At 41.0% G+C, this 24,359-nt stretch overlaps 2 protein-coding genes and 1 pseudogene across 4 annotated transcripts in view; 1 reads left to right on the top strand and 2 right to left on the bottom strand.

Moving 5' to 3' along the window:
• Positions 1 to 10,268, bottom strand: part of LOC102026235 (chromosome unknown open reading frame, human C12orf54) — an 18,014-nt gene extending 7,746 nt beyond the window's left edge. For 2 of the 3 annotated variants that reach the window (XM_013505649.1, XM_013505650.1), the window contains exons 1-7: positions 10,182 to 10,268; positions 9,468 to 9,588; positions 7,399 to 7,429; positions 6,899 to 6,937; positions 4,403 to 4,435; positions 2,101 to 2,125; positions 960 to 1,008 (exon numbers count right to left, since the gene is read on the bottom strand). In XM_013505649.1, the coding sequence (XP_013361103.1) occupies positions 960 to 1,008; positions 2,101 to 2,125; positions 4,403 to 4,435; positions 6,899 to 6,937; positions 7,399 to 7,429; positions 9,468 to 9,532 (242 nt within the window). In that variant the 5' untranslated portion in view covers positions 9,533 to 9,588; positions 10,182 to 10,268. Of the gene's footprint in view, positions 1 to 959; positions 1,009 to 2,100; positions 2,126 to 4,402; positions 4,436 to 6,898; positions 6,938 to 7,398; positions 7,430 to 7,794; positions 7,962 to 9,467; positions 9,589 to 10,181 lie in introns of those variants that run through there. The other variant, XM_013505651.1, reaches the window with a different exon arrangement.
• Positions 10,269 to 19,858: 9,590 nt separating this feature from the next.
• On the bottom strand, positions 19,859 to 20,277 carry LOC102025925 (annotated as a pseudogene).
• Positions 20,278 to 23,051: 2,774 nt separating this feature from the next.
• Positions 23,052 to 24,074, top strand: LOC102025598 (olfactory receptor 8S1-like). The gene has a single exon (XM_005406712.1). It carries the CDS (start codon positions 23,052 to 23,054, stop codon positions 24,072 to 24,074), a length of 1,023 nt encoding a protein of 340 aa, XP_005406769.1.
• Positions 24,075 to 24,359: the final 285 nt, after the last annotated feature.

The following is a 24,359-nucleotide window of genomic DNA, read 5'->3' as shown; positions in this document are numbered from 1 at the left end:
TGAGTCCTTGATTGGTCAATATTGCATGTCTCTATCTGTTTTCATGAGAAACCACTTTGAAGATATCAATATGTAATACTACAAGCATTGCTAATTTCCTACCACATGTTTGTAACTCTGTATTGTCTGTACTGTTCTTTTTCTATATTGTAAAAGGTTGTCTGTCTGTTAAAAAAAAATCATCAGATTAAATAAAATTGTAGATTCAAGAGAATTTTGACCAGTCAAAAGTGCTGTTTATGTGAAAGTTTATAACTAATACATTTAGAAATTATGTAAGTATGAGGAGAACTTTCAATTGTCCCTTCCATAGTTTTAGCTCTGAGAAAGCTGTAGCACAATGGTTGATCTCTTTAAATGGCATGGTTCTATTTCCCAAGGGCTAACTCTCTTAGACAGAAACAAACTCTGTTCAAAAGTGATTTAGGGAGTTCATTTTCTTCATTTCTTGGTTCAGGCATGACCATACCTGAAGGATTTCAAACTAATATTTAAAAAATGTTTGCATTGTTAAAGCTCTCTACAGCATGATGTTGCAATTTTTCTTGACTACTTAATTCTCTGTTTCTCCACTGTCACTATTGGAAGTCATCCCAATTAAATCTAATCTAAATTAAATCCCTGTATGGTAGTCTGATACTTTCTCTCCTTGTCTTTTTCTGTGGAAAATGAACTCACATCTCTCAATGTTGGGGCACTGGTACACCAACCATTTTTGAATTTTGTTTATAATTTTTTCTAAGACCCTGATTCTTTACCTCTTTTTCGTAGCTTTGTAGTTCCCCTTCAGTTAAGGGTGGTGGGGACCAACCCTTGCTCTGTATCAGAGGTGCATTGGAAGTAAGTTGGAAGTATCTTCTGCAGGGTCAAGGTTCAGACCTAGCTGTATTCCTGGTCATCACACCCATTTCCAGGTGGGTGCTATTCCCCTTAGAAACTGTTAGATTAGCGACACTTACCCAGTTCTGGGTGCAGATGAGATAGGTGTTACAGTACAGTTGCTCATCCCTGGGGTGGATACAGGAAGGAAGTATTCTGTTACAGGGTACGGAAATATCCCTCCAGTTTCCAAGCTCACACCCCCCATTTGGAGTTAGCAAGCTAAAGTAGGAGGGGCCTGACTTATTTCAGAGAAGTGGTTGCAGAATGTAGCACAAGACATCTGTGAAGCGTAGTGAATCATAGTCCCCGGAGTTCTGTTCAGCCAAGACATAATTTAGAGCTAGCCGAATACTTCCGTCTGAGAGCACTGCCAGTGGAACCAGTTATGGTTTCTTACTTCCTATCTCTCTTTTTTGTATGGAAGAAGGATACCATGAAACGAATTCTCTTCACTCCCCCAAATCCAACCCTTCCTCCCCACCTTTCAGGGTGCAGAGAAATAACAGCAGCTAGATCATAAATTCACATTTTTACAGCTGGGTAATCAAGCATATATTGCCAAGGCCCGCCAGCTACCTCTTTGGAAATCAAGACTCCCTGGATAAAGAACAACCCTCAAAGCAGAGGTAAGCCTGACCCTTGGGCCTTTTGTCCCTGAGGGGTCAACAATGAGAAAGGTTTTCTCAGTTCTCATGATGGATTCTGCCAGACCATATTTTCTTTTTTTTTTTTTATTTTAAAGATAAAAGGAGGGAAACATTAACAGACATACAACATTGGACCATATTTTCTTATTCTGGAGTAGAGGCAATTGACCAGACTTGGGGAAAAATCAGGTTGTTTATGCTATCCAGTCTGTGATATTCTAACAGCCTGAAGCAATAAGACACTTGGTAGCTGGGGTGGAGAAAGGAGGGACTTGCAGTGACAGTGAACCTTTCAGAGCTTTTAGTGATGACAGCCGGCCGGCTGTGGTGTGCGTACCACACATTCACCACCATGGGGCTAGTGTGTTCAGGGAGGCTGTAAGGAGAGCCAGTGCCCATCCGACTGAAGAGGGAAGAAAGAGGACCTGGAGCCCAGCTTTAAACCCAAGGGAAGGTCCTAAAATGAGACTCTGAGATAAACTCTTTCTTATTCCCCTGTAGATTTCATCTCTTACCAAACCTTGAAATGAAAAAAAAAAAAACCAATTAAAAAAATATATATATTTTTTACCTCGAATCCGAGCATCTTCCTGCAGCTGAAAAATAATGAGAATTCAGCAAGTCAGTAACCCAAGAGACTGGTCCTGGGATTTCAGAATATACCAGCTATAGGCCCGGCAGCTATAGAGAGGTCTATGGGAAATATGGGCTTCTTGGGAATGGAACTGATTTCTGTATTTCCTGAAAGCAGAATTTGTACTGTCTTTGTATCTCTCAGGCCGAACATTGCAGCCAGTGCTGTGCACGCAGTGTATGCTCAATGTATGCCTAACAAAGTGGTAAGTATGTAGAAGCAAGCTGCTGGCCCTTAAGGGTGGGAGACACATAGTTCACTACTCACGTCCTTAACTACTCACAAAACGAACTCACTCTTCTATCGGCCTCTTAGTTGTGAGTTTTTTGGCCCCTTTCAGTGTCCTCACTGAGTCTCCCGTGTTTCTCTGTAGGGGAGGTTGAACTACTTGTGAAGGAACTTTTAAGTAACCCTTATCACTCACTTCCGAGTAAGGAGCTGCTGATTTGGGGTCCTTTAAGCTCCCGAGAGCCAGCAGCTGGGCATCAGCACATGCAAGACCCACTTTGGACAAACCTCCTCTGCCACTAGCTCAAGTCTTTCCTGAAGAGACTGTGACCTAAGGAAACCTATGTTCTGGGTAAGGTGGAGGCATCCTGACCACAGAGGCAAAACTTCTGATGCCCCTTTTACCCACAGACAGGTGGAGGCAAAGGCTGCCATGATTTTCCTGAGTAAGTCCCAGATGCCTTAGCAGAATACAGTGACATAGTAGCTTGGACCAAAGGCTAAGTTCTTTTTTTTTTTTTTTTGTCTTTTTTGAGACAGGGTCTCACTGTGCAGTTCAGGTTGGCCTTGAGCTCACTTTGTAGCCCAGGATGGCCTTGAACTCGCAATGATCCTCCTGCCTCAGCCTCCAGAGTGCTGGGATTACAGGAGTACGCCACCAAGCCCGGCTCTAAAGGCTAAATTCTAAGGCCAAAAGTGATCTAGATGGTGAAAGAGAGAAGGGTTATTTCCGGTGTGAGCTCAGTCTCTGTCTGTTATTCCTTCCCAACTAGGAAGAGAGAGCTACTTTTCGTGAGATTGCAGGAGGCTAATATTATATTTAGATTCTAGTTTTATTGAAATTATATCTACATTCAGAGGAACAAAAGCCAAGAAATTTGTATAGAAGTTTCCAGTTTGTCCTCGTTTTATATTTGTGCTGTCCTGTCCTAAATTACATTCTTCCCTATTTTTATAGCCTATGGGAATAGTCTGTCATGAGTACTTGTGTATAGAGAGTGCCTATTCATCTCCACTGTAGCAGAAAGCAGAAAAAATGCAATAGTGAACTTAGTAGGACCTCGAGAAAGTTAATATAACTCAGCGTACTGAGGTGTGGTGGTGCATGCCTGTACTGTTGTGGGAACCCGAGGCAAGAAGAGTGCAAGTTTGGGCCTAGTCTGGGCAGCTTAGTAACTTGGTAAGACTCTATCTCAAAATAAAAAATGAAAAGGTTTGGGGATGTTGCTCAGTAGTAAGTCCCCAGGTTCAATACCCAGTACAACAACAAAGAAACCTCAGCATCTTTGGCAGACCAATAATGTATTGCATGTTTGACTATATTATTTAAATATTTGATCAGTATTCAGAAGAGATTGAAATCTACATAGAGTAAGATCAGAGAATTGTTTCTGTTTATCCCAAAAGCCTTTCTCCTTAGTTTGTACTTTCCTGCATTTAATAAACACACTTATCTAATAAGGCGTTTTATAATATTACTTGTGTACTCCCTTCAACTTGGTCATTTCTCAGCATTTCATATAACTACATTCCTGAGAGAAATTACCGTAAATGTAATTTTCTCTATAGATCATCAAAGTTCCTCAAAGAAAATATTAGGTTTCTTTTTGCTTTAGTTGTCTGGACAGACACATCAATGGTATTTCTAAAGGGAGAAATCACTGAGATAAATAAAGATAAAACTTGTTGAGTCACCATGTCATTAGGGAATAAAACTGGGATGCAGGAAGGTGATGAGGCCAGGAAATTTAGAGAATCAAAGTTTAATCTTTTTTCTCTCTTTTCTTTCTTTCTTTCTTTCTTTCTTTCTTTCTTTCTTTCTTTCTTTCTTTCTTTCTTTCTTTTTCTTTCTTTCCTTTCTTTCTTTCTTTCTTTCTTTCTTTCTTTCTTTCTTTCTTTCTTTCTTTCTTTCTTTTCTTTCTTTCCTTCTCTGTTTCTTTCTTTTTGGTACTGGGAATCAAACTTAGGACCTTGCACTTGCCAGACAGGTGCTGTCAAAGTATAATCTTACCTCCTTTTGTATATCCTTAAAAGCTGACAGTACCTGTCAGAAGACAAAAATATAGAAAAATTAGCATTATAGACTTCACTTTGTCAAACAGATTTTTATAGAAGGACCTAATCACTTGATCTAGCCATCAGGCTGTGGAGTGTGGCTTTCTGTCTCCAGCAATAAAGTCTCTTCAGTTTCATTCTACCCGACCTCTTGGTTTTCAGTTCTTCATATGGAAATTAGGGAAATACAGTACACCATTTAAGGAGGGCTGAATTCTGACAGAATGTGTAATGAAGCCTACTATTATACTTACCTTCTTTTTAATTGGTCCTTGTTCTGAAGCTATGCATAGTTATTAAAATAAACATTTAGTTACATTTAGGTATAATCTACTGGAGGACAGGATGGAATGTCGGTGAGGACGCAGAGCAGCTGAAACTCTCATTTGTTATTAGAGGGGATGTGAAGTCACACAGACACTTTGGAAGAAGTTCTGGCAGTTTCTCATAAGACTGAATAAGCATATATATACTTGCCTAGGCATGGATAAATACAATAATAGTTGCTATGGATTATCTCATTTGAAGGGAAGGGCAATAACTTTAAGATAGACTACTATATCTTACTTGGTGGAAATATGATATTTAGATATTCAGGAATTTCAATTTGTGTATAAGAGTGCATGTGAAAAATGAATATTCAAAAGGGATAGAGTGTGTCAGTTATCAACTTACAGCTTTTCACAACCCTTTGTACCCCCCCCCCTTAGTTATATTTTAGATTCTCAACAGGATAAGCTTTGACCTTTATGCAAGCGATTCACTTTTTAGCTAATCCAGTAATGTAAGAGCATGAGATAGTTATGCTAATGTAAAGCCTTGTAATTAAGATCACTTCCTTCTGTAGAACTTATAATAAGAGTTGCTGAAAATAAGAGAATAAAAATTTGGCCACAGTATTCATTTAATATAATATGTTCAGTAGGGGCTTTCAGGACAGGCTGTGGAGAATTTCACCTATTTTAATTTTTTTAAAAAAAAATCTATAGTCATTGATTCAGTGAACTATCTTTTCCCGCTTGGTTCCATGTGGCAAGTGTCCTATAAAATCAAAAGTAATTCATTATTCTTTAGTTTTCAAGAGTTTAAGTGTATAACACATACAACCAAAATATCAACATTGGGATGCTAAAGTAGCTGATATCTGTGAGAAATCCCCTTAGAAACTATGAGTAAATGTCTGTGTTCTATGCAAGTTTAGAATGGTCCACTTTGCCTGCCTGATGGGCATAACTTGCTTTGGTACTCATTCAAATACAAACTTGACACTCTCCTGCTTGAGAATTGGCCACCTTGGCTGTCATTTCAAGATGCCTGGGAAATCAACGACATTTTGTCAATGTGAACAAGTCACAACTTTAACAGGAGAAAGTGTTCGGCTATTCATTGAATTTAAGTTCATTTTAAATCAATTTTAGAAATCAAATTGAAAAGCAGGGCTTAATATAATACAGATCTTGAGACTTACGGCTCATGGCATTGGTTCACTTGGAAGACTGAGGCAATATGGTCCTATTGACGACTAAATGAGCCTATTTACATATGAAGCTCATAATTTTCAAGATCCCAAATACTCTCTTCGTAGGATTCAACTAAATTATTCATTATGCAACATAGGACTCAACCATCTTCCATGAAGAAAGACATGCTTTGACTCTTTAAACCAATTTAAATGATGTAACCTAATCTCTAAGGCAAAAATCCCTTGAAGAAGAATAAAAAGTCTTTTTTCCTAACACAAGAGGGACAATTCTTTATATCCAAAGTACAGTTTCATAACTGTACTCCTCTTTTCTCACACTTTTGTTGCAAAAAGTGGCCAGTGTCCCCAGAGTGATGAATTCACTTTTCTGCACAGACAAGCCATACTTCTTGTGTTCTAAAAACATCCTTACTTTGAAGGATGTTTTTTTTTTTTTACCCCAGGAGTTCTACCTACTTGTTTCAGAGAGTCTGGCGGGGAGAGAAAATAAAATAGAGCTGGAGTTCACCTGGAACTTTCTCCTCCAGGCTGATTTTTAATCTAAACCTTCGCAGAGGTGGTGAATAATTGACATAAAATGGCTTGGAAATGCATAGTCATATCAGTCTTCATTGTGGGGATCAGAGTGTGACTATCATGCCGAACCTGTGAGAAAGACCAAACCGGTGCTTTCAAGTCTGTGGCAGTCACTGAAAACTGAGGGATTAAACACTCTGAAAGCCAGACTTCGAACAAACAAGATTCACGACAGCCTCAAGGAGGTGGGTGTCAGAAGAACCGCAGAGATACAGAGACATGAGGTTCTGAAAGCCTGGGACAGGGTGGGAAACAGGACAAGCTGGGAGGGAGGAGAGCAACCTTTCATCATCAACCAGCGAGCAGCTCAGGGGAAGAGAAAGAAATCTACTCTTCTCTCAAACCCATCTCCTTTCTTCCACATCTTGCTGTTCTGTAGAGAAATGTGCTCACCTGGTCCCACAGAGTTTTGGTGATTGTTACTTTTCTTTCCTGTTGAGATAAGAGAGAAATCCTGAGGGTATTAAACTAACTCTCCCAGAATCTGATCTGACACATTATGGAAATGTTGAGACAAAAGACACATCTTGGAACTGAGATGAACGCCTGAAGTCACCCAATTCTTCACAAAGCCCTAAGGCTCTTTCAGCCCTACTCTGAGTCATTTTTAGCCTATATCTCCTGCTTATCTCTTCATGTAGCTCGAGTGACAGGCACAAATGAAACCACCTGTTTACCTGCTTCATCAGTACTCATAGACCCTTCCTGACCCTGGAATCATCTGGTATAGAAGTGGCCTTGGAATTGTAGCTGGTCTTGGTACACAATGACCTACCAGCCGGTCAAACATCCCTAACCACAAAGCCCAAGCCTCCAAGTTTTTCTGCCTCTGGCTCATCTCTATCCCCAGGAACCAGGAGATAGAGACGAATGCATTTGGATGTCTTACCCACCTGTAGTACCATTATCTCTTCTTCAGATGTGCTGGAAGAGAGGAGGATAGAAATGCGTTTAGGAGCAGATAGCTAAACACTTCCCCCAACTTTATCCTACAGTTCTTGGCAGGAATTCTTGAGGTTTCTGTACTAAAGCTTCAGGAAAAATAGCCAGCATCCTACCTCTCTTATTCAGTCTAGGACTTGTAGCCTTATTTTCCTAACATCTTGACTATTATGACAGAACTTTGGGAATGTAAAAGCAGAAAGAAATGGAGATGAAAGTGATGGTCAGTATCATTAGACCTTACCGTTCTCTTGCCTGTCTCGTTGTATCTGTTTCCCACCCTTCACTCTGTCTAGCCTGTGAAACTGCCCTGGTTCCTGCTGCAGAGGTATAGTATATTCAGTTACCAAACTGCTTCCTTCTTTGTTCCCACAAAGTATTGTCATTTTCCTTCATGACCTCTGATGGGATGGGAATGGAGTTCTGAGGAGGCAGCTGAAAGATTTTGCTTAGTCTGGGCCGTATGACTGAAGCTTTTATTTCCAAATACTACTGGAATCAGTGCCAAAGTCACCTGGAGACAGAGTAGTTGTACACTTGTTAGGGAGAAAACTAGCAGGAAAGAGAAGAATTAAAATGGGTCACATGGGCACCAGTGTGTGTGTGTGTGTGTGTTAGAAAGGAAGGAAACAGAAGAGTGATAGGAGGAGGATGGATGGAGGAAGAGAAGGGATGGAGGAAGGGAAAGGAAGTGAGGGGTGGAGGAGAGGAGGGAGGGAGAGGGAGAGGGAGAGGGAGAGATTTTACCATACAGTTCTAGTGACTTATCTCCCAAAATTGAGGCAGAAGATGATTGAGCTTTCATGAAGCAGACACTATGGTAGGTGCTTTGACCTGCACACACCTCTGCAGATGATCCTGTGACAGAGGTGCAGGTGTCCGCAAACCAAAGCTGTGATATGCTTAGTAACAGTAATAGGAAAGTTTGCGTTCCTTCCATTTCAGTTGTGATTGAGTCCACTCTATTTTGACTGCTCATAAAAAGCACCGGTTATTGAGTCCCAGTTATTTTATAGCTGAGTTACTACTGGAAGACTACATTTCGGTAAGAATTTGGAATCCTACAGGTTTTGGTTTTGAATTCCAGCCTCAAGATGTTCCAGTTCCAGGACTTCTGGCAGATCTTTTTGCCTGTATGAATGTTTCTCTCTAAAACAAGAGTAAGAATCTTATCCCAAGGCTTTCAGGGGAAGATGGCAGGAAAGTCTTTATAACTAAGTTCATTTTAAGCGTCATTGGTTTCAGTGTTATTCGTACAGCCTTTCCTAGTTATGCTGTAGAAACCATCTGTTGATCAGCAAAGAAGTTGGGGCTGTGGTGTAGTTTATGCGCCTTTTCACAGAGAACTGTAAGATTCTGTGTTTACTCACTATTTCCCCTTCAGAGTCCTGCAGCTGTCAGGAAGACACTCACATTCTTAGAGCAGGTTCCCACTGTTTTCCAGGCTTCAGGGTTCTCAAGTCCTTACTGGTTCTTAGGCTTGAGACCCAGGTAACCATTCTGAGCATTTAAATAATAAAAGGCAGCCAAGAAATTTAGAAGACACTTTAAACTCTCTCCTTCCCTAATTGCTAAAAGGCTTTTACGGGAGAACATCTGCTGCATACTTCAAAGGCTTAATCCAAGTTCCAGTTACTTTCTGAAGCTTTCCTGATGTGTAAGGTCACGGAAATCCTTTTGTTCTGACTTAATGGCTAACATTCTGGGTCTCATAATTAGCCTCAAGCAACTGTTGCTGGCTCTTTCTACAACCCTGTTTCGGTGAGGCATGGCTTTAGACGGCTGGTTTTGATTCACATTTTACAGGACTTAAAGGATTTAGAGAAAGTTGCCCTGAAATGAGTAAGTGTTCCTAGGATGTATCAGTCAACTAACAGAGAAGAAACACATGAAAGTCCCCACATCCCCCATCCGGGAAATAAATGCTGCCGGATGAAGAGAAGGGAGACAGCTGACCCTAGTTCTCCTACAGAAAACACCCCGCGTAAGGTTTGCTGAGGGTCCCACTGGCCCCGCTTACTTTCCCTGCTGCTTGGGTGTCGTGCTCCCCTTTTGTTCTTGGTCCTGGAGAGGATGCTGTTCCATTTGCTCTTGCACAAAGCCGAAGACTCTGGAACTGAAGGTGGAAATCGCTCCAGGTCCTGGGGAGGAGTAAAGAGGGGGAGAGGGCAGGTGCGTAGTGAGAAGAAAAGCATTTACGCAGGGGACAGGCAGGTTGGTCCTGGGCTCCGCAGTTCAGAAAGCACCTGTGTGTGAAATGGGTCAGCGTGTGTGTGTGTGTGTGTGTGTGTGTGCCCGCGCGCGCACGTACATATGTATAAAGAAAGTTGGGGGTAAGAAGATTTGCCCTAAGTAAAATCTCCTTAATAATTTAAGCAAAAAATATGTACAAATTGGGGAAGGGAGCTGACCAGAGGTTCCTGGACTCTGAGGCAAGAGCAGGAAGTAATAGATACGGATTTGAAGATAATAGATCCGCACCCCATCCCTCCTCACAGTCAGCATACTCTCAGTCTGCTCAGAACAGGACTACAGGTTGGCGGTCCGTGAGCTCCAGCCTGTATGTGTCTTGTATGGGACCCTGTAGTCGACACTGTCAAGAGCACATGTGACTGAAAGGCTGACGCAGTGATTCAGGTAAGAGGTAAATCTTCCTCTGAGAAACTTCCCTACTACTTTTCCCACTCCACCCTTCCCCACTTCTGAATTCCAGCCAGGAACCCAGTCAACTTACCCGGCTGGCTCCCCAGATCACACTTTGGTGGGCCCCTGACCCTCTAAGACTCTCCCCTCACTGATCCCGTATCACAGCAGCCCTGCCCCTAAATCACCTTCCTGTCTCAGCACTCTGTGACCTCAGCTGTGACCTCAGAGACCTGGGACGGATGTCTCTCCAGCCCAGCCGCAGCTCAGGCTCTGTTGAATTCACCTGATAATAGTAAAATAAAAGCCTCACACTGTGAAATCGTAAATGTAATTTCTGGTTATTTTTACTGCTTTATTTTTCTCCTTATGTCGCATTAGATATCTATTGCTGCTGAGAGATTGGCAAGTGTGAGCCCAAAAGAAGAATGCATCTTTTACTTTGACTCTCAAATAGGGTCTGAAAAAAGTTCTAGCCTAAAGAGGTCAAATCTTAGAAAAGGTCAAAATGGTTTGTGTTGAATTTCAAAAGTCTTTGAGTAGGAAGATCACCAAAGATTGATGAGTAATGATGGATTTTAAACTGTAGAGGGTACAAAAGTAGTTTTCTAAGTTTTCTGGAAGAACAGAGTGGGGAGGAGAGAGAGAGACTGACTGACTGGAGGGACCTGCTTCTTTTGGGTGATGGTGTATACACAACCACTACTGTGACTGAAAATCTAAGGACAGAAAGAACCAAGGCCCTGCTTTTCTCACACCTGGACTCCAAAGAGGAGCAACCTCAGAAAAGGTACTGAGCCAACGTGGGAGACTCACCGCAAAGTAGGGCTTTGGGTGTGGTGTGTTGAGGCAGGCAGGGCTTGAGACTGTATATTCCAGCTTACATAACCAGCCCAGGGGACTGTGGAACAGACCCAATGACCCCTCATATGAAAAACCGAAGAATCAAAGCGAAACAAAATTGTGACCCTTGAAAAGGGACTAGTTGGTACTATTCTCCCCCCCACCCCCCACCGATGTATCAAAACAAACACAGTCTTCTGTCTAGGCCGTGTAACCTGGGCTATTGGGGCACTCCTTGTTAAGCCCATCAAATATGTAAGACACAGGACAAGAGGTTGTATGTAATTTTTATTTTATTTTTAACATCCTTGTGAGCCCCTAAACTGTCTGTCACAAATGTTGGCCAATTGTCTGATTCCCAAAATCAGGGGTAGTCTGAAACTTGAGATGATATCCTTTAACAGCCCCTTTGTCACTGTTAGTGTCTTTTCTGTTTGGGTGGGGAAGGCTTTAAGCCATCCCGAGAAGGTGCACATTGATAGCCTCCTGGCTGGGGCAGCTCAGTGAAGTCCACAAGCAAGTTTTTACATGCAGTGGCATCTTCAATTCCTCAGGGCCTGAGGGACCCTTGGTTTGGGTTGTTCTGGGTGCAGACTAGGCATTGTTTGCAAACAGCCAAAGTGCTGGCAGCAAGCTCGAGCACATAGAAACCATGACTCAGTCACTGTTTCGTGTCACTTTTTCCATGGGAGACCCTTGGTGGGACTGCCTTGCAAAGCTAGGGGCCATCATTTTAGGGGTAGCCAGTCTCCCATCAGAGAATCTCCACCATCTTTTCCTGATTTAAGCCCCCAGCTCCCAAGTGAACTATGTCTTTTTAATTCAAGTGTACTTTGGGGTCTCTGGGAGTGGGGGTTCTGGGGTGAGGGGCAGGGTCAGACCCTCCTTTGGGGTGTGGGGTTGCCACAGAGGCTTATTTCATTTTTATGTCTGCTTTCTGGTTTTTGTTTTTTTGGGTTTTTTGTTTTGCTTCTTATTGTACCAGTCCATTGATGTCCCTTGTACGGTGTAATGGGCACTTTTCTTGGTGTCCATGTGGCATCTAGGAGCTGTAAAAATTTTTTTTGATATTTTACTCTCCCCCACCAGCAGTCAGGAGCCGTCTTTATAAAGTGATGGCTAGAGGTCCAGGTCAGGCTGTTCATATGTACTGGAGCCTTTGAGTTTTTCTAAAAATGTAAGGAGGCACCAAGATGAGGCATGAGTTTATTAAAATATAAAAATAAAAACAAATAACAACTGAGGTACCTTCTGTGGAGAGGGGGTCAATCCTAAGAAAATAATGACCAGAGATCAAAAGGCTGATGTTAACATTATCTAATTTTGTAAGCATTTATTAAGTACCTGCTGTGTCCTAAGGATTAAAATGAAGAGTTACAGTACTTGGAGGATAGTAGTCCCTGGCCTTGAGAAGCTGTTTGGTGGTTTAGCACTAATGTTTGAGTGAACAATGCAGTAAATGATTACGTTAGTCAGAGATGGAGGCAAACAGGGTTCTGGCTCTTACCACAGAACAGTGGTAGAGAGGATGCGTGAACAGTTACGGAAAGGAGGAGCCTGTCTCGTCCGGTCTCTGCAACATTAAAATCCCATGCATGTTGAGCTCACATATTTTAATGTTTATAGCTCAGAGCATTGACTATTCTAATCTCTCTCTTATATAAGTCAACAAATACTCTCTACATCCAGAATATTCTCCCAATTGGCTTCAGAGTGAGCCTAATGAGAGTTTGTGCACATAATTGGCCATGGTAGGTCAGGCTGGAGCTTACTAAGAAATCCCAAAGGCCTCTTCCTGCTCTTCTGCATTTTTGTTACTTTTGCTCTGAGGAAGCTGAAGACAAGGCGGACATCTGGCGAGTGTCTCTGGGAGTCTCCAGGTGAGGGAGGATGGCGGGAAGGTTATTCTTGCTCTCTGTCATTCTTCCAGGGCTCAGACTCTGGGGAGCTACTTCCACATACTTCCCGAACAGAGCTTCCTTGGATCTGCTGAGGAGGCCGAAGCTGCTGATGCCTGAAGAGACAACTGCAGATCTGCAGTAACAAGATCCCAAGACACCTGGTCAGGATCTCACACCTCAGTCCTCCCGTGCTCCGGCTAATAATGCTCCATGGGACCACAGTTGTTTCTCCCTAGGACAATATTTCAGCATCATTGTTGGTGGATAGAATGCTAGGAGAAAAGTGAGGCACAGCCCAAGGAGGCAGAGGACTAGAGAGAGAGGCGTATAGCCTTCAGGGCATTCAGGCAGACTTACCTCTCCCACCAGACAGAGGCTCAGATGAACCCAGGGCCCTCAGAATAATTGTTCATGTCTGAGGCTCTTGAGTTCAACTATCCTTAGTTCAGTGCTTCTCAAAGTGTAGTCCTGAGACCAAAACATCAGTGCCATCCAGGATGGTGATGGCGAACCTCTTAGAGCTTCCCATGATAATAAACAGCCCCGCTGCGGCACGCATGCCAGAGGTGCACCACCACGGATCTGGGAGGCTGTCAGAAAGGCTGCCAAGTCCTGAAACATGGTAATAAAACCGTGATTGCTGGACCTCAGCCTCAGTTTCTGACTCAGCAGGTCCAGGGTGGAGCCTGAGACTTTGTGTTTCTAATCAGGTCCTAGGCAGTCCTGGTGATCCTCGTGTGGCACTGTTTTTCTTTTGTGCCTCACCAAGCACAAGGTTGGGGTTCAGGGGAGATGAGGTGTCAGTCAGTCAGAGGGTCCAGATAGAAATTGCTTTTCGCATTTATTTGGCACTGAGCTTATGGATTTGAATTCTAGCTTGTGGTCTCAACGGTCATGTCTCAGTCCCAAACCACCCCTGAGTTGGTCAGATTCTATTTAATTTCAGTCTGTGGAATGCTCACTTCGTGCTTAGAACAGGATAAACAGAGACCATATAATTCTAAGGGAGACAAACAGCTACACATTAACTTTAAAGTATGATTTAAGAGTTACAAACAAGATATCCTAGAAACCAGCAAGAAAGGGTTTTAACAACAGGATCAACTCCAAATATTCAGAATTATATTAAAGATTTTTTGCAGATTGGCTCTAACATTGATATTAATGTAATTTCATTGATTCTATGATACAAATTTTTCATATTTTAGTATTTCTGAGATTTGGATGCATCTTACAATTGATTTAATATAGCTTGTGTGCATTTAATATAGCTTGTTCAGCTTCTTAAGAGGAGAAAAAAACTGACAATTATTGCTTTACTTTTTCAGCTGATGGCAATTTAGACAGAGGGAAATAATAAGTCAGGCTGTGCCAATGGTAAATGGATATGCACTTTTCCCTAAGTCCTCACAGCCCACCTGTGACAGGGAAGAATTTTCAGAGCCATTTTCTGCCAAGAGACAGGGAAGGAGAAGAATCTGCGCAAGGTTACAAGGAGAACAAGGAGCAGAGCTGGGATTCAGACGCTGCTTGACGTCAGCGCTCATGCCCCGAACACTGCGTCTTCACGTCCTTCTCTCTTACCGACCCGTTTTCTCTTCTTGGAATATTTTTCTGTCACTTCTCCCCCTAACACTTGTCTATCTACATAAAGCTAAGTTAAATACCTTTCCTATAAAGATCTCCCTTGCCACCAAATGCAGAATTAATTTTTCTCCTCCGAGCTAGCACAACAGTCCTGTCACACTGACAGAAAGTGACTGTGCTGTGTTGTAGTTGTTGATCAACATAATTTCGCTCCTCAGTACAAGCCCATCACTGCTGGCTAAGCCGTTTACATAAATGTACTTCTCCTCCTTGACTGAGGTAGAGAGAGCTTTATGGATTTTACAGTATGATTTATTGAGTACACACTGCTAACATAGTATTAGCTCAGCATTATACCCTTTATAAACGTTGTGAGAAGAAATAAGATAAGAGTAAAACAGTTAAAATAGCATATGGTACATGGTAGGAACTCAGTCATCTTGGGTTTAAAAATTGTTATCGCCCAATTGTTATCAAATGTTGCCAGATTTAGTGGAGTGTTTATTATGATTGTCCTTATTCTATAAATGAGGAAGGTGATTAATAGAAGGCCATCAAAATTCTGGTTTGGAGAAATTTGGTAAAACCAGAACTTGTCATTGAGAAACTACACCACAAGGAGGCAGTAGTGCTCCAGTCATAAGGTCTGAAGAAGCTGGAGGAGTCATGCCCAGGTTTTCCTAGATTTATAACCTCGAGTTAATCATATATCATTCACTAAGTTGCAATAGTTACCCAGTATTGTATTGACTACAGCATTTGGAACTGATGTTACTAGGTAATGTCGTAATGACTTTCTTCTTCACTGACACACAATACGCTCACAGTTCAAAGGAGGCGAGGTTCCTTTTGGCTTCCAGTTTGTAGAGGTTTCAGTCCATAGTCAGATGGCTCGGAGGAAGGGCAGCGTGGCAGAGGGGCCCGGCAGAGAGAAGCAGCTCCTGGTGTGAGAGATAGACCCTTCCAGGCCACAGCCCCGGGGACCCACTTCCTCCAACCAGGCTTCACCTCTCCACATGACACTTAGCTCTTACCAGTGGCGTAATCCACGGATGAGTATGACGCCGTGATCCAGTACCCTCCCCAAAGCCCAACCCACAAGCACCCGAGGCGTTTGAGAGCATCTGGATGTAAACAGATAGTAATTTAAATGTTAAAAAGATGTCAAGGTATGATTTTGTATTTTTTCTCTTAATCTTTAACATTACCATTCATCTTAGGTCGCATTAAAAGAAGAAAGAACATATAAGGAAGGAGGAATAGAAGAAAAAGTAATCTGTGTGTTTGTTCGCAAGTTTCAGATTTGCTCCGCCAAGCTCCACATCTCTAGGCCTCCCTAATCTGCCCGTAGTTTTTGGTTAAATCAGGTAAAAGTGCTGTGCAACTTTCCAAATTTGAGTAATCTAATAGCGGGAACTGTCCTGACTTTGTTTCCTGTAACTGACAGGCCCTGTTTTCCGTCTCAGCAATGCCAGGAATTCCCTGACCCTATACAGCCTTTAAGTTCAACTTGTCCACATCAAAAGTAGACATTTGTCTGAATTCTGTGAAGCAGGAAAATATCACCTGCTTTGCTTTCCCAAGGTCAGATTAAATGAGCCTCAGATGATTATATATATGTGTGCATGGGTGGATAGATAGACGCTGGTAGACGGTAGCTATAGATAGATGGTATTTCACATTGTGTGTGCATATGTATGTGTATATGTGTTGTCTGAAGCACAGAGAAGCAAAATGTTTTCAATATAAATAAATTTGAGAATAAATCCAACCTCTTCATTACCTTTTAATTTCTAACTGTGAGGCTTTGGAAAAATTAATTTCTTTGAACCTTGGAATATGCATATATATGTGCATATGAAATGACTGTTAGAAGGGATCATTTTATCTCCACTCTTCTAGTTTTAAAGTGGTTAGATTCACATTATTAATGTAAGAATTTTCTTTTTTCTTTTAAAGAAAATAAAAATCAGAAAAAACATTAAAAGTGATACAGAATTTTAAAACAAGGTGATAGGAAATCAACAATGGTTGTTATATTGCGTATTGTTATCTTCAAAGTAGTTGTTTAGATTACCAGATATAAATATGTAAAATTGGTCAAAAAATATTAAACATTAACTGTTCCTTTCAATAAACCAATAGAAATTAATTAGTAGCACAACTATCTTATCTATCATATATATTTTTCCCTTCTTTCTTTTCTTCCTTCCTTAGCGGTTTCTTTCCCTTTCACAATATCTATTGATTCTTTCAGATTTTATTTACTCTTTCAGATTCTTACACCAGGGAGACAGTACAATGTTTACATATGTGAGTCTGATTTATTTCACTTATGAATATGGTCTGTAGTTGCATCCATTTACCTACAAAAGCCTTGAGTTTATCTTTCTTTATAGCTGAGCAATGCTCCATTGTATAAAAATACATCTTTTTAAAACACTCCTCAGCTGATGGACATTTGGGTTATAAAGAATTTTCTAATTTAAAGTTCAGAAAATCTTTTATTTATGTCCACTAATTAAAGTTTTAAGTGAAGATAGATTATGTTCTCTAAACTGATGCAAAAAAGGCATTGGAATGCAATACTTAAAATTTATTCCTTTTAAACATCAATTCATTATAAATGTCTTAGCAAAGTGGGAATGGTGGGGAGCTCTCTTAACATGATTAAAACCTAGAGTAAATTTTTGCTTAAAAAATACATTTTAAAAGTTTTATGTACAATTACAATAAGAAAAGGATGGCCTCTTTGGCTTCTACAGTTAATCCTTGTATCAGACATAGCAAATGGTGTGACAAGACAGGAAGTGAGGGGATTTAAATGTAATAACTGAAAAGAAACAGAAAAATGGCTGGTTATTATTCCAAGATGATGTGCTTGTCTATATAGAAAATTCTATAGAATGTACAGGTAAGCCAGAAGCTATTCAAATTCATCACATGTACTTTAATCTTCTGAAAATTATATAAAGTGTGATATAGTCATGAAAGAGACCATTATATAATAATTTAAAAAGCTACTATTAATTGTATGAATGCACAATTTCTACATTTATCAATGGGGACAAAATTTTAAAACACATTGAATGAAAGAAGAAATAAATAATTTCATTATGTTAAATTAAACTTTTGAAACTAAAAGGCCTTTGAAAATAAGGCTTTATTGAACTGTACAGAGGCTGCCCAAGAAAGGTGAGGGACTTGCTCTGGGACAAACTGTCTCAGCCACCAGCAGCATGGCCACATAGCAGTTGGGAAACTGCCTACTAGACCTACAGGGGCAGGGTGTTTTACAATGATAACTTGGAGAGAAGAGGTACAAATCATTTACACTGAACCTTCACTGGCTTAAGTTAAGAGGGGCAGACAAGAAGAGAGCAAAGTCCTGGAATAAGAAGTGTTTTCTTCTGCTTGGGTGGGTTCCAAAACCAGACTGGGGCAAGATGGCCTCAACGGGTGATTTTCAGCACACAAGAAGAGAAAGTGGAGGAGTCCTCCTGTTTTGCTTTGCTGATTTAGCTTGTAGCTTGTGTGTTAAAATGGCCTTCTCTTATCTCTCTCCTCTCTCCATCTTCTGGCTTATAACTTAATTTACAGGTCAGAGTTCTCTGTCGAGAATGTTACATACAGTGATAGACATTTATTTAAAGTTCCAAACATAAATATATGTACTAAGAATATAAGCAGGCATGGTATATTAAGTATATTAATTTTTTATTGGTGCTGTAACAAATTGCCGTGAATTAATGACTTAACACCATCTCCTGGTTAGGTAGATAGGAAGCTCAAGCACAGAGTGCACACCTGGGTGCTCTGCCTAAAGTCCTTCCAGGCTGCAGGCATGGTGTCAGCAAGCACTGTGTTCCTTTAATTTGTATTTCCAGGAATGAACCACTTCCAGCCTCAGAATGAAGGCTGAATTTCATTCCTTTGGGTTGTAGGACTGAGGTTCCTGTTTCTTCATCCTCTGCCCGTTGGATCTGCTCTTGCTTCTAGAGCTACCTGCGTTACTGCTCACCCTGTCTGTGTGTCATGCTCTGAGCAAGGAGGGGTCAGATCTTCTCATGCTTTGATTCTCTTTGCCTCCACGTTTGACATCTGTCTCTCACACTAATGGGAGAAAATTCTCTGCTTTCAAGGATTCATGTGATTAGATCAGAATACCCTAGATTGTCCAGGATAATCTCTCTACTTTAAGATCTGGGACCGAATGTCATCTGCAAAGTCCGTTTTGCCGTATAAGGTAGCATGTTCATAGGCTTTGAGGATTAAAGTGTGGACACTGGGGGGGGCGGTATTCCTTCCTGCAAGTTGCAGTGTTCTTACTCTAAGATAGTGGCTACCTATGGGGAGGGAAAGATTAACAAATGATATAAAGAAAACTTCAAATCCATTTTTCTGTTTTTGAAAAATAATCTGAAGCAAATATGGCAACAGTATAATAAATAAAAAGGAACCCATACTTTATCACATCATAATAAAATTACTGAAAATCAAAAGACAAAATATTAAAAAATACCAAAAGAAAAAAAAAACTAACTTTAGAGAAAATAAAGTTACATGAACAACTAACTTCTTAAGAGAAATGTCAGACTAACAAGACAACATAGAGTGATATCTTCAAAGTACTAAATAAAAAACATTTTCCCCATTAGAGTTCTTATGTATATTAATAATAAACCACATATACTGCATAATGTATCCAGTTATTGCACTATATCCCATAAATATGTGTGACTAAAATAATAATAATTAGTAATAAAATAAAATAGTATGGAGTTTAAAAAATAAAGTTGAAAGAAATTTCTCACTAGAAGACTTGCACTAAATGAAAATTTTAGAGGAAGAGTTCAAGAAGAAAGGAAATGCTTATACATTGAAGTTGTTTTTCTATCTTTTTTTCCACCAACAACGCTATTATTTTATTTTATTATTTATTTATTTTTTTGGTAGCGAGAATCAAACTCAGTATCTTGTGCTTGCCAGGCTGGTGCTATGCTACAGAGCTATATCTCCAGCTACTGTCCAGTTTTATTAACCAAGTAGCATTTAGTAAGATTGGGACAGAATTAGGATTGAAAGTGAACAGATGCAACAAGGTTGCAACAATTTGAAAGAAGCCCCTACATATTCCTTTCACAAATATGTTTTCACAGAGCTAATACAGTACTAGCCAGTAACCCAGTATACCAAATACACTGAAGTGGAAAAGGAATAATAAGGAAAATGGCTACATTTGAAAGACCAACATTTTAGAAAAAAGTAAAACACTTTTAGTTTCTTCCCTGTAGCCCCTCAAACAGCATCTTACAGTCTGGATCCACCTATGGAGTCATACCTCAGCTTCTGGAATATTTGTCAGGAGGGAAAAAAATAAAATAAAGCTGGCCAGTACAGTCTTTGGACATTTGGGAAATGGAAGAGGGGGAAGTTTTCAGAATAGATTAGTTAGCTTCAGTTCATTAGCAGGCTCTTAGGATTCTTTGTTCTTTTGGACTTCTTCTGTGTGTTTATCCTCTCTCGCAGTCCAGTGTGGCAGTCATTTGTGTCTCTCAGTTCTTTGTTAGCTCCCATTTTGTGGGTTATTTTGTCTTCTGCCATTTTACTGAAGTTGTTGTCTCTTCTATTGCTTTTTCTGAACCACTTCATTCTCATAATTTCTTTTCTCAACAAGCTGCTTCAGGACTTCAGCTTCATGGGACATGCAGCTTCTAATGTTTTCTGAAATTCCTCCAGAAATTTGGAAGGGAAAGGGAGTGGGATGGATTCTCTTGACCAAGGGTTGAGGATCAGATCAAAAGCCTGGCCTGAAGCTCACTTCTCCAGTTCTTTCACCGGAACATCAGAAGCCATAGTAAATAGAAGACAAGATTCTCCAGTGCATTCTACACAGTCCACTGGCAAGGAAAGCTCTGCTCAGTCTGACCTGCCCACCAGCACTCTATTCCTTTCTACTTTCTGGTTCACCAAAACCTCTTCATCTTTGTCTAATTTGTATCAAACTTGTCCATTGGAAGCTTAGTTTTAGTTATCAAGCTTTTCAGTTCTAGATGTGTAACAGTTGAGTAGAAAAAAGTAAAGATGGGGTAAATTTAAATTATCATTGACTAATAATTTCATATGTGATAATAGAATTATATCTTTGATGTATATTAATTCAATATATTAATAACTATGTCTTTAACATATAATTATATAGTGTTAGTAAGATATCTATTCTGAAGAAAAGCTGTGCGTCACTTAACCTCAGTTCGAATTCTCAGAGGAATCAGCTAGTAACCATTTTTCACTAATGAGCCCAAAGTTTTCCCGAGGCAGAACTTTCTCACAATCAGAATGGACTCAGCTGCCCCTGAGCTTTCAGATTGCCCCTTGCCTGTCCCAGTGGCCACCTTAACCGAGAGCACTTATGGATGCCTAACCTGAGCCTTCTTTGCTAGCACTATATTAACAGCCACAGAGAGGTGATGGTGTCATTATGCTGTGCTGGGGGAGTATGAATGAAGTTGCTGTAATGGCTTTTCAAGTTTTGTTGGGCTTTTCAAGTCTTCCTCTTTTTATGGTTTTAAGGGGTCATTAAGGGATAAAAGCAAAAATGCTGTCAAAATTTTGAAAATGCTTTGAAGTCTTTATTTGCAAGTGATTTTGAGGACTGTGCTTATATATATTTCCTGATTCACAAAAGGTCTTAGGTAGAAAAAGCAGTGTCAATCCTAAGACTGGATAGTTGTCATACACTTTCCCTCTTAGGAATTTCTTCTGAGTCAAGAAGTGTATTCACTGCCCCAGAAAGCAGGCTGTACTCTGCACCGGGAAAAGACAGGATACGGTGAGCTTCCCTTTGATGCTTTTCTCCGCTACTAGAGTCCCTCAGTTTCAGCTGTCATTCTCCAGCCAGGCACTTCCTTTTCCCTGGCGTCCGTTTGTCTGATGTTTGTCTCCTGGAATGGGAGTACCTTCCTTGTCCTCTCTGCTATGGTGCTAATTTCTGCTACCTAAGATATTTTGGTCTGCTCCTCAAAATCATTTCTTTTCCTCCTTTTAGGAAAATTATGCAGTTAGGCCTGATGTGAAGAAAAGAGAATCTGATGCTTTTTCGGCACCTCTGTTGTCATCAGTACTATACTCAAGCTCGTAAGTGTTTACAGCCTTCCATGGTTGTCATTTTTAGCTTCCGTTTTACATGTGGGACAAATGAGATGAGATCTCTCCTATATCTTGCTACAGTCCTTGTTTCTTGTGCTGAATGCGCATACCAGAAACCTGGGAACTTGTGGAGGTCAATAGTAGAGAGCTGTCTACAAAATTTGGGCAGGGGAAAACAAGGACACCAGTGACAAACCGGTATTCAAAAGGAACTCCACACATGCAAAGTTCAGAGATGAATCATATCTTTAATTATAGATGTGTCCTATAATTATACTATGAGATATGTGGAGGTTCAGGGTAGGGCAAGAGACATTGTTTTGGGGCAGACCTCACCAGCTGACAACCTTTTCCTCCCTGGCCTTTGCTACCTAGCTTACTGCAAGTCTTATATGTCTAAAATCCCTTACTGATTCCCAGCCAGTTTGCTGTCTTAGTAGTAAAGCCTTGTACCATTCTCCTTCTGAACCATTCTTTGGAAAATACTCCACTTAATTGTATCAGTAACTGAACACATAATGATAGCATTCTCAGAGCTGTTTCTGGTCTAAATTTGGACTGAGTTTAAATAAATGATGCATGAGAATGGTGATATTGCATCAATAGGCTAAAAAAAGGTGATGATTTTATTTATTTCCATACCCTTAACTTTAGCAGAGTATATAACCTATGTACTCTGCTGAAGTTCCGACCTATGAAGAAATCTGGCCCCTGTCACGGCACAATTTTCATTTGCCCTTTGAGAAAATATTCTTTGTAAGATTTTCTTTATGCTTGGGCCTTTATTTATAAGGGTGAAAATTTCCCTACAGTTTAAAAAATTTCGGGTGTGAGTGAGGTTCCACCTGGAGATGAATAGAAGGGAAGGGTCTTGTCTCTGCTGTACCCCAAATTACCAGATGGCTAGAGTGTGTCCCCACGTGGGGTTAGTGTCTTGTGTCAGTTATTGCACCTGTGGGGCAGCTCTGTGCTTCCTTCTTCTCATTGTTTCTCTTTATCCTTGCTCTACAAATCTCCACCCACTGTTCCTTTTCACGTTCCACTTTTGAGTCCCCTTAAATATTTGCTGAAAAACAGAAGCCACTGGATGGGAGCTGCTTACTGCCCAACAGCGGACCCTCTGAGCTCGTGTGTGTTTAATGGATGCAGCAAACCCGCTCCCACCGGAGGCCACGCTCTGCTTCTGCTCTGAAACCTGCTACTCTGCCTCTCCCAGAGACACTGTGCCGGCAGTTTCTTCTTTTTCCTCTTGCAATCTCAGCCTGTCTGCTAGATTAAAAAAAATCTTTAAGTAGGTCTAGCAGTAAAAGAATAATAACAAATTCTGAAGCACTTAAGATAGATCAATAAAGATGAATGGGGTACTGATCTGGGATTAGGGTGTTGCAGAAATAATTATCACAGGGTTTAGGAAATCAAGAGACTCAGGGAAATTTATCATTCCTGAGTGTGCATTTTTCAGAAGGTGTGATACTCAGTGAATGAAAAAGAGGGTTAGAGCACTTAGATGTTTGCTAGGCATAAGAGGAGGCTTCACCGAATTTATTTCTTACATTCCAAAGAGAATACTGAAGGTAAGGAGAAACCACAGCACTGTCCCTGAGTTCACCCTCCTTGGGCTGCCTGTGGACACCCAGACTGACGCCCTGCTCTTTGTGCTGTTCCTGGTGATTTACCTCCTGACCACGGTGGGGAACCTGACGCTGCTGGTGGTGGTCAGTACTGATTCCCGCCTCCACACACCCATGTACTTCTTCCTGGGACAACTGTCTTTCTTGGATCTTTGCCACTCCTCTGTCACTGTGCCTAAGCTGTTGGAGAAGCTGCTGTCTGAGAGGAAAACTATCTCAGTGGAGGGCTGCCGCGCGCAGGTCTCCTTCGTGTTTGCCACAGGGGGCACCGAATCCTGCTTACTTACTGTGATGGCCTACCACCACTATGCTGCCGTCAGCTCTCCTCTGCTCTGTGGCCAGGTGGTGAACAGACAGCTGTGTGTAGGGCTGGTGCCAGGTGCCTGGGGCTTGGCTTTTATGGATGCTTTCATCAACATCCCTGTAGCTCTCAATTTACACTTCTGTGATGCCCAAAACATCCTCCACTTCATCTGTGAGCTGCCCTCTCTCTATCCTTTGTCTTGCTCAGATGTATCTGCAAGTTTTACCACCCTGCTCTGCTCTAGTCTCCTGCATTTCGTTGGAAATTTTCTTCTGATGTTTTCCTATGTTCGCATTGTACTCACCATCTTGAGCATCAGCTCTGCCTCGGGAAGAGGCAAAGCCTTCTCCACCTGCTCCTCCCACCTCACTGTGGTGCTCTTTTTTTACGGCTCAAGATTACTCCGTTATCTCATGCCAAATTCAGGATCCATTCAAGAGATGATCTTCTCCTTGCCGTACAGTGTGGTCACTCCCATGCTGAATCCCCTCATCTACAGCCTGAAGAACAAGGAGGTGAAGGCAGCTGTGGGAAGATTGTGGAGAAAATATTCTTCACTTTTCAAATAATAGACTACAAAATCAGAATGATGAGCAAATTTGCTGCAACTGCAATAAACAGTGTCTAGACATTGAGGAGGATCTCCAGATATCTGGATCTATACAATACCTTATTTTTCTCTTTAAAAATACTTACGAAAATGTAGGAAGTTATTTTCTTGGAATGATATCAGTTTAGTCCTACTTAGAGGAAGATAGAAGCATAAGATGTATATTTTCTTCAGCAATTTTAAAAAATAAAAGTACTATAATTATGACACGATATGATAGACATTGGTACTGCCTACTCCATCT

Source organism: Chinchilla lanigera, unplaced genomic scaffold (assembly GCF_000276665.1).
Source record: "Chinchilla lanigera isolate Chin_1 unplaced genomic scaffold, ChiLan1.0 scaffold00099, whole genome shotgun sequence".
Taxonomy (NCBI): domain Eukaryota; kingdom Metazoa; phylum Chordata; class Mammalia; order Rodentia; family Chinchillidae; genus Chinchilla; species Chinchilla lanigera.
This window is presented reverse-complemented; position numbering and strand designations above follow the sequence as displayed.

What these genes read in the sequence shown, in the direction of transcription:
- LOC102025598 (XM_005406712.1), top strand. Translation starts at nt 23,052, where the DNA reads ATGAAAAAGAGGGTTAGAGCACTTAGATGTTTGCTAGGCATAAGAGGA.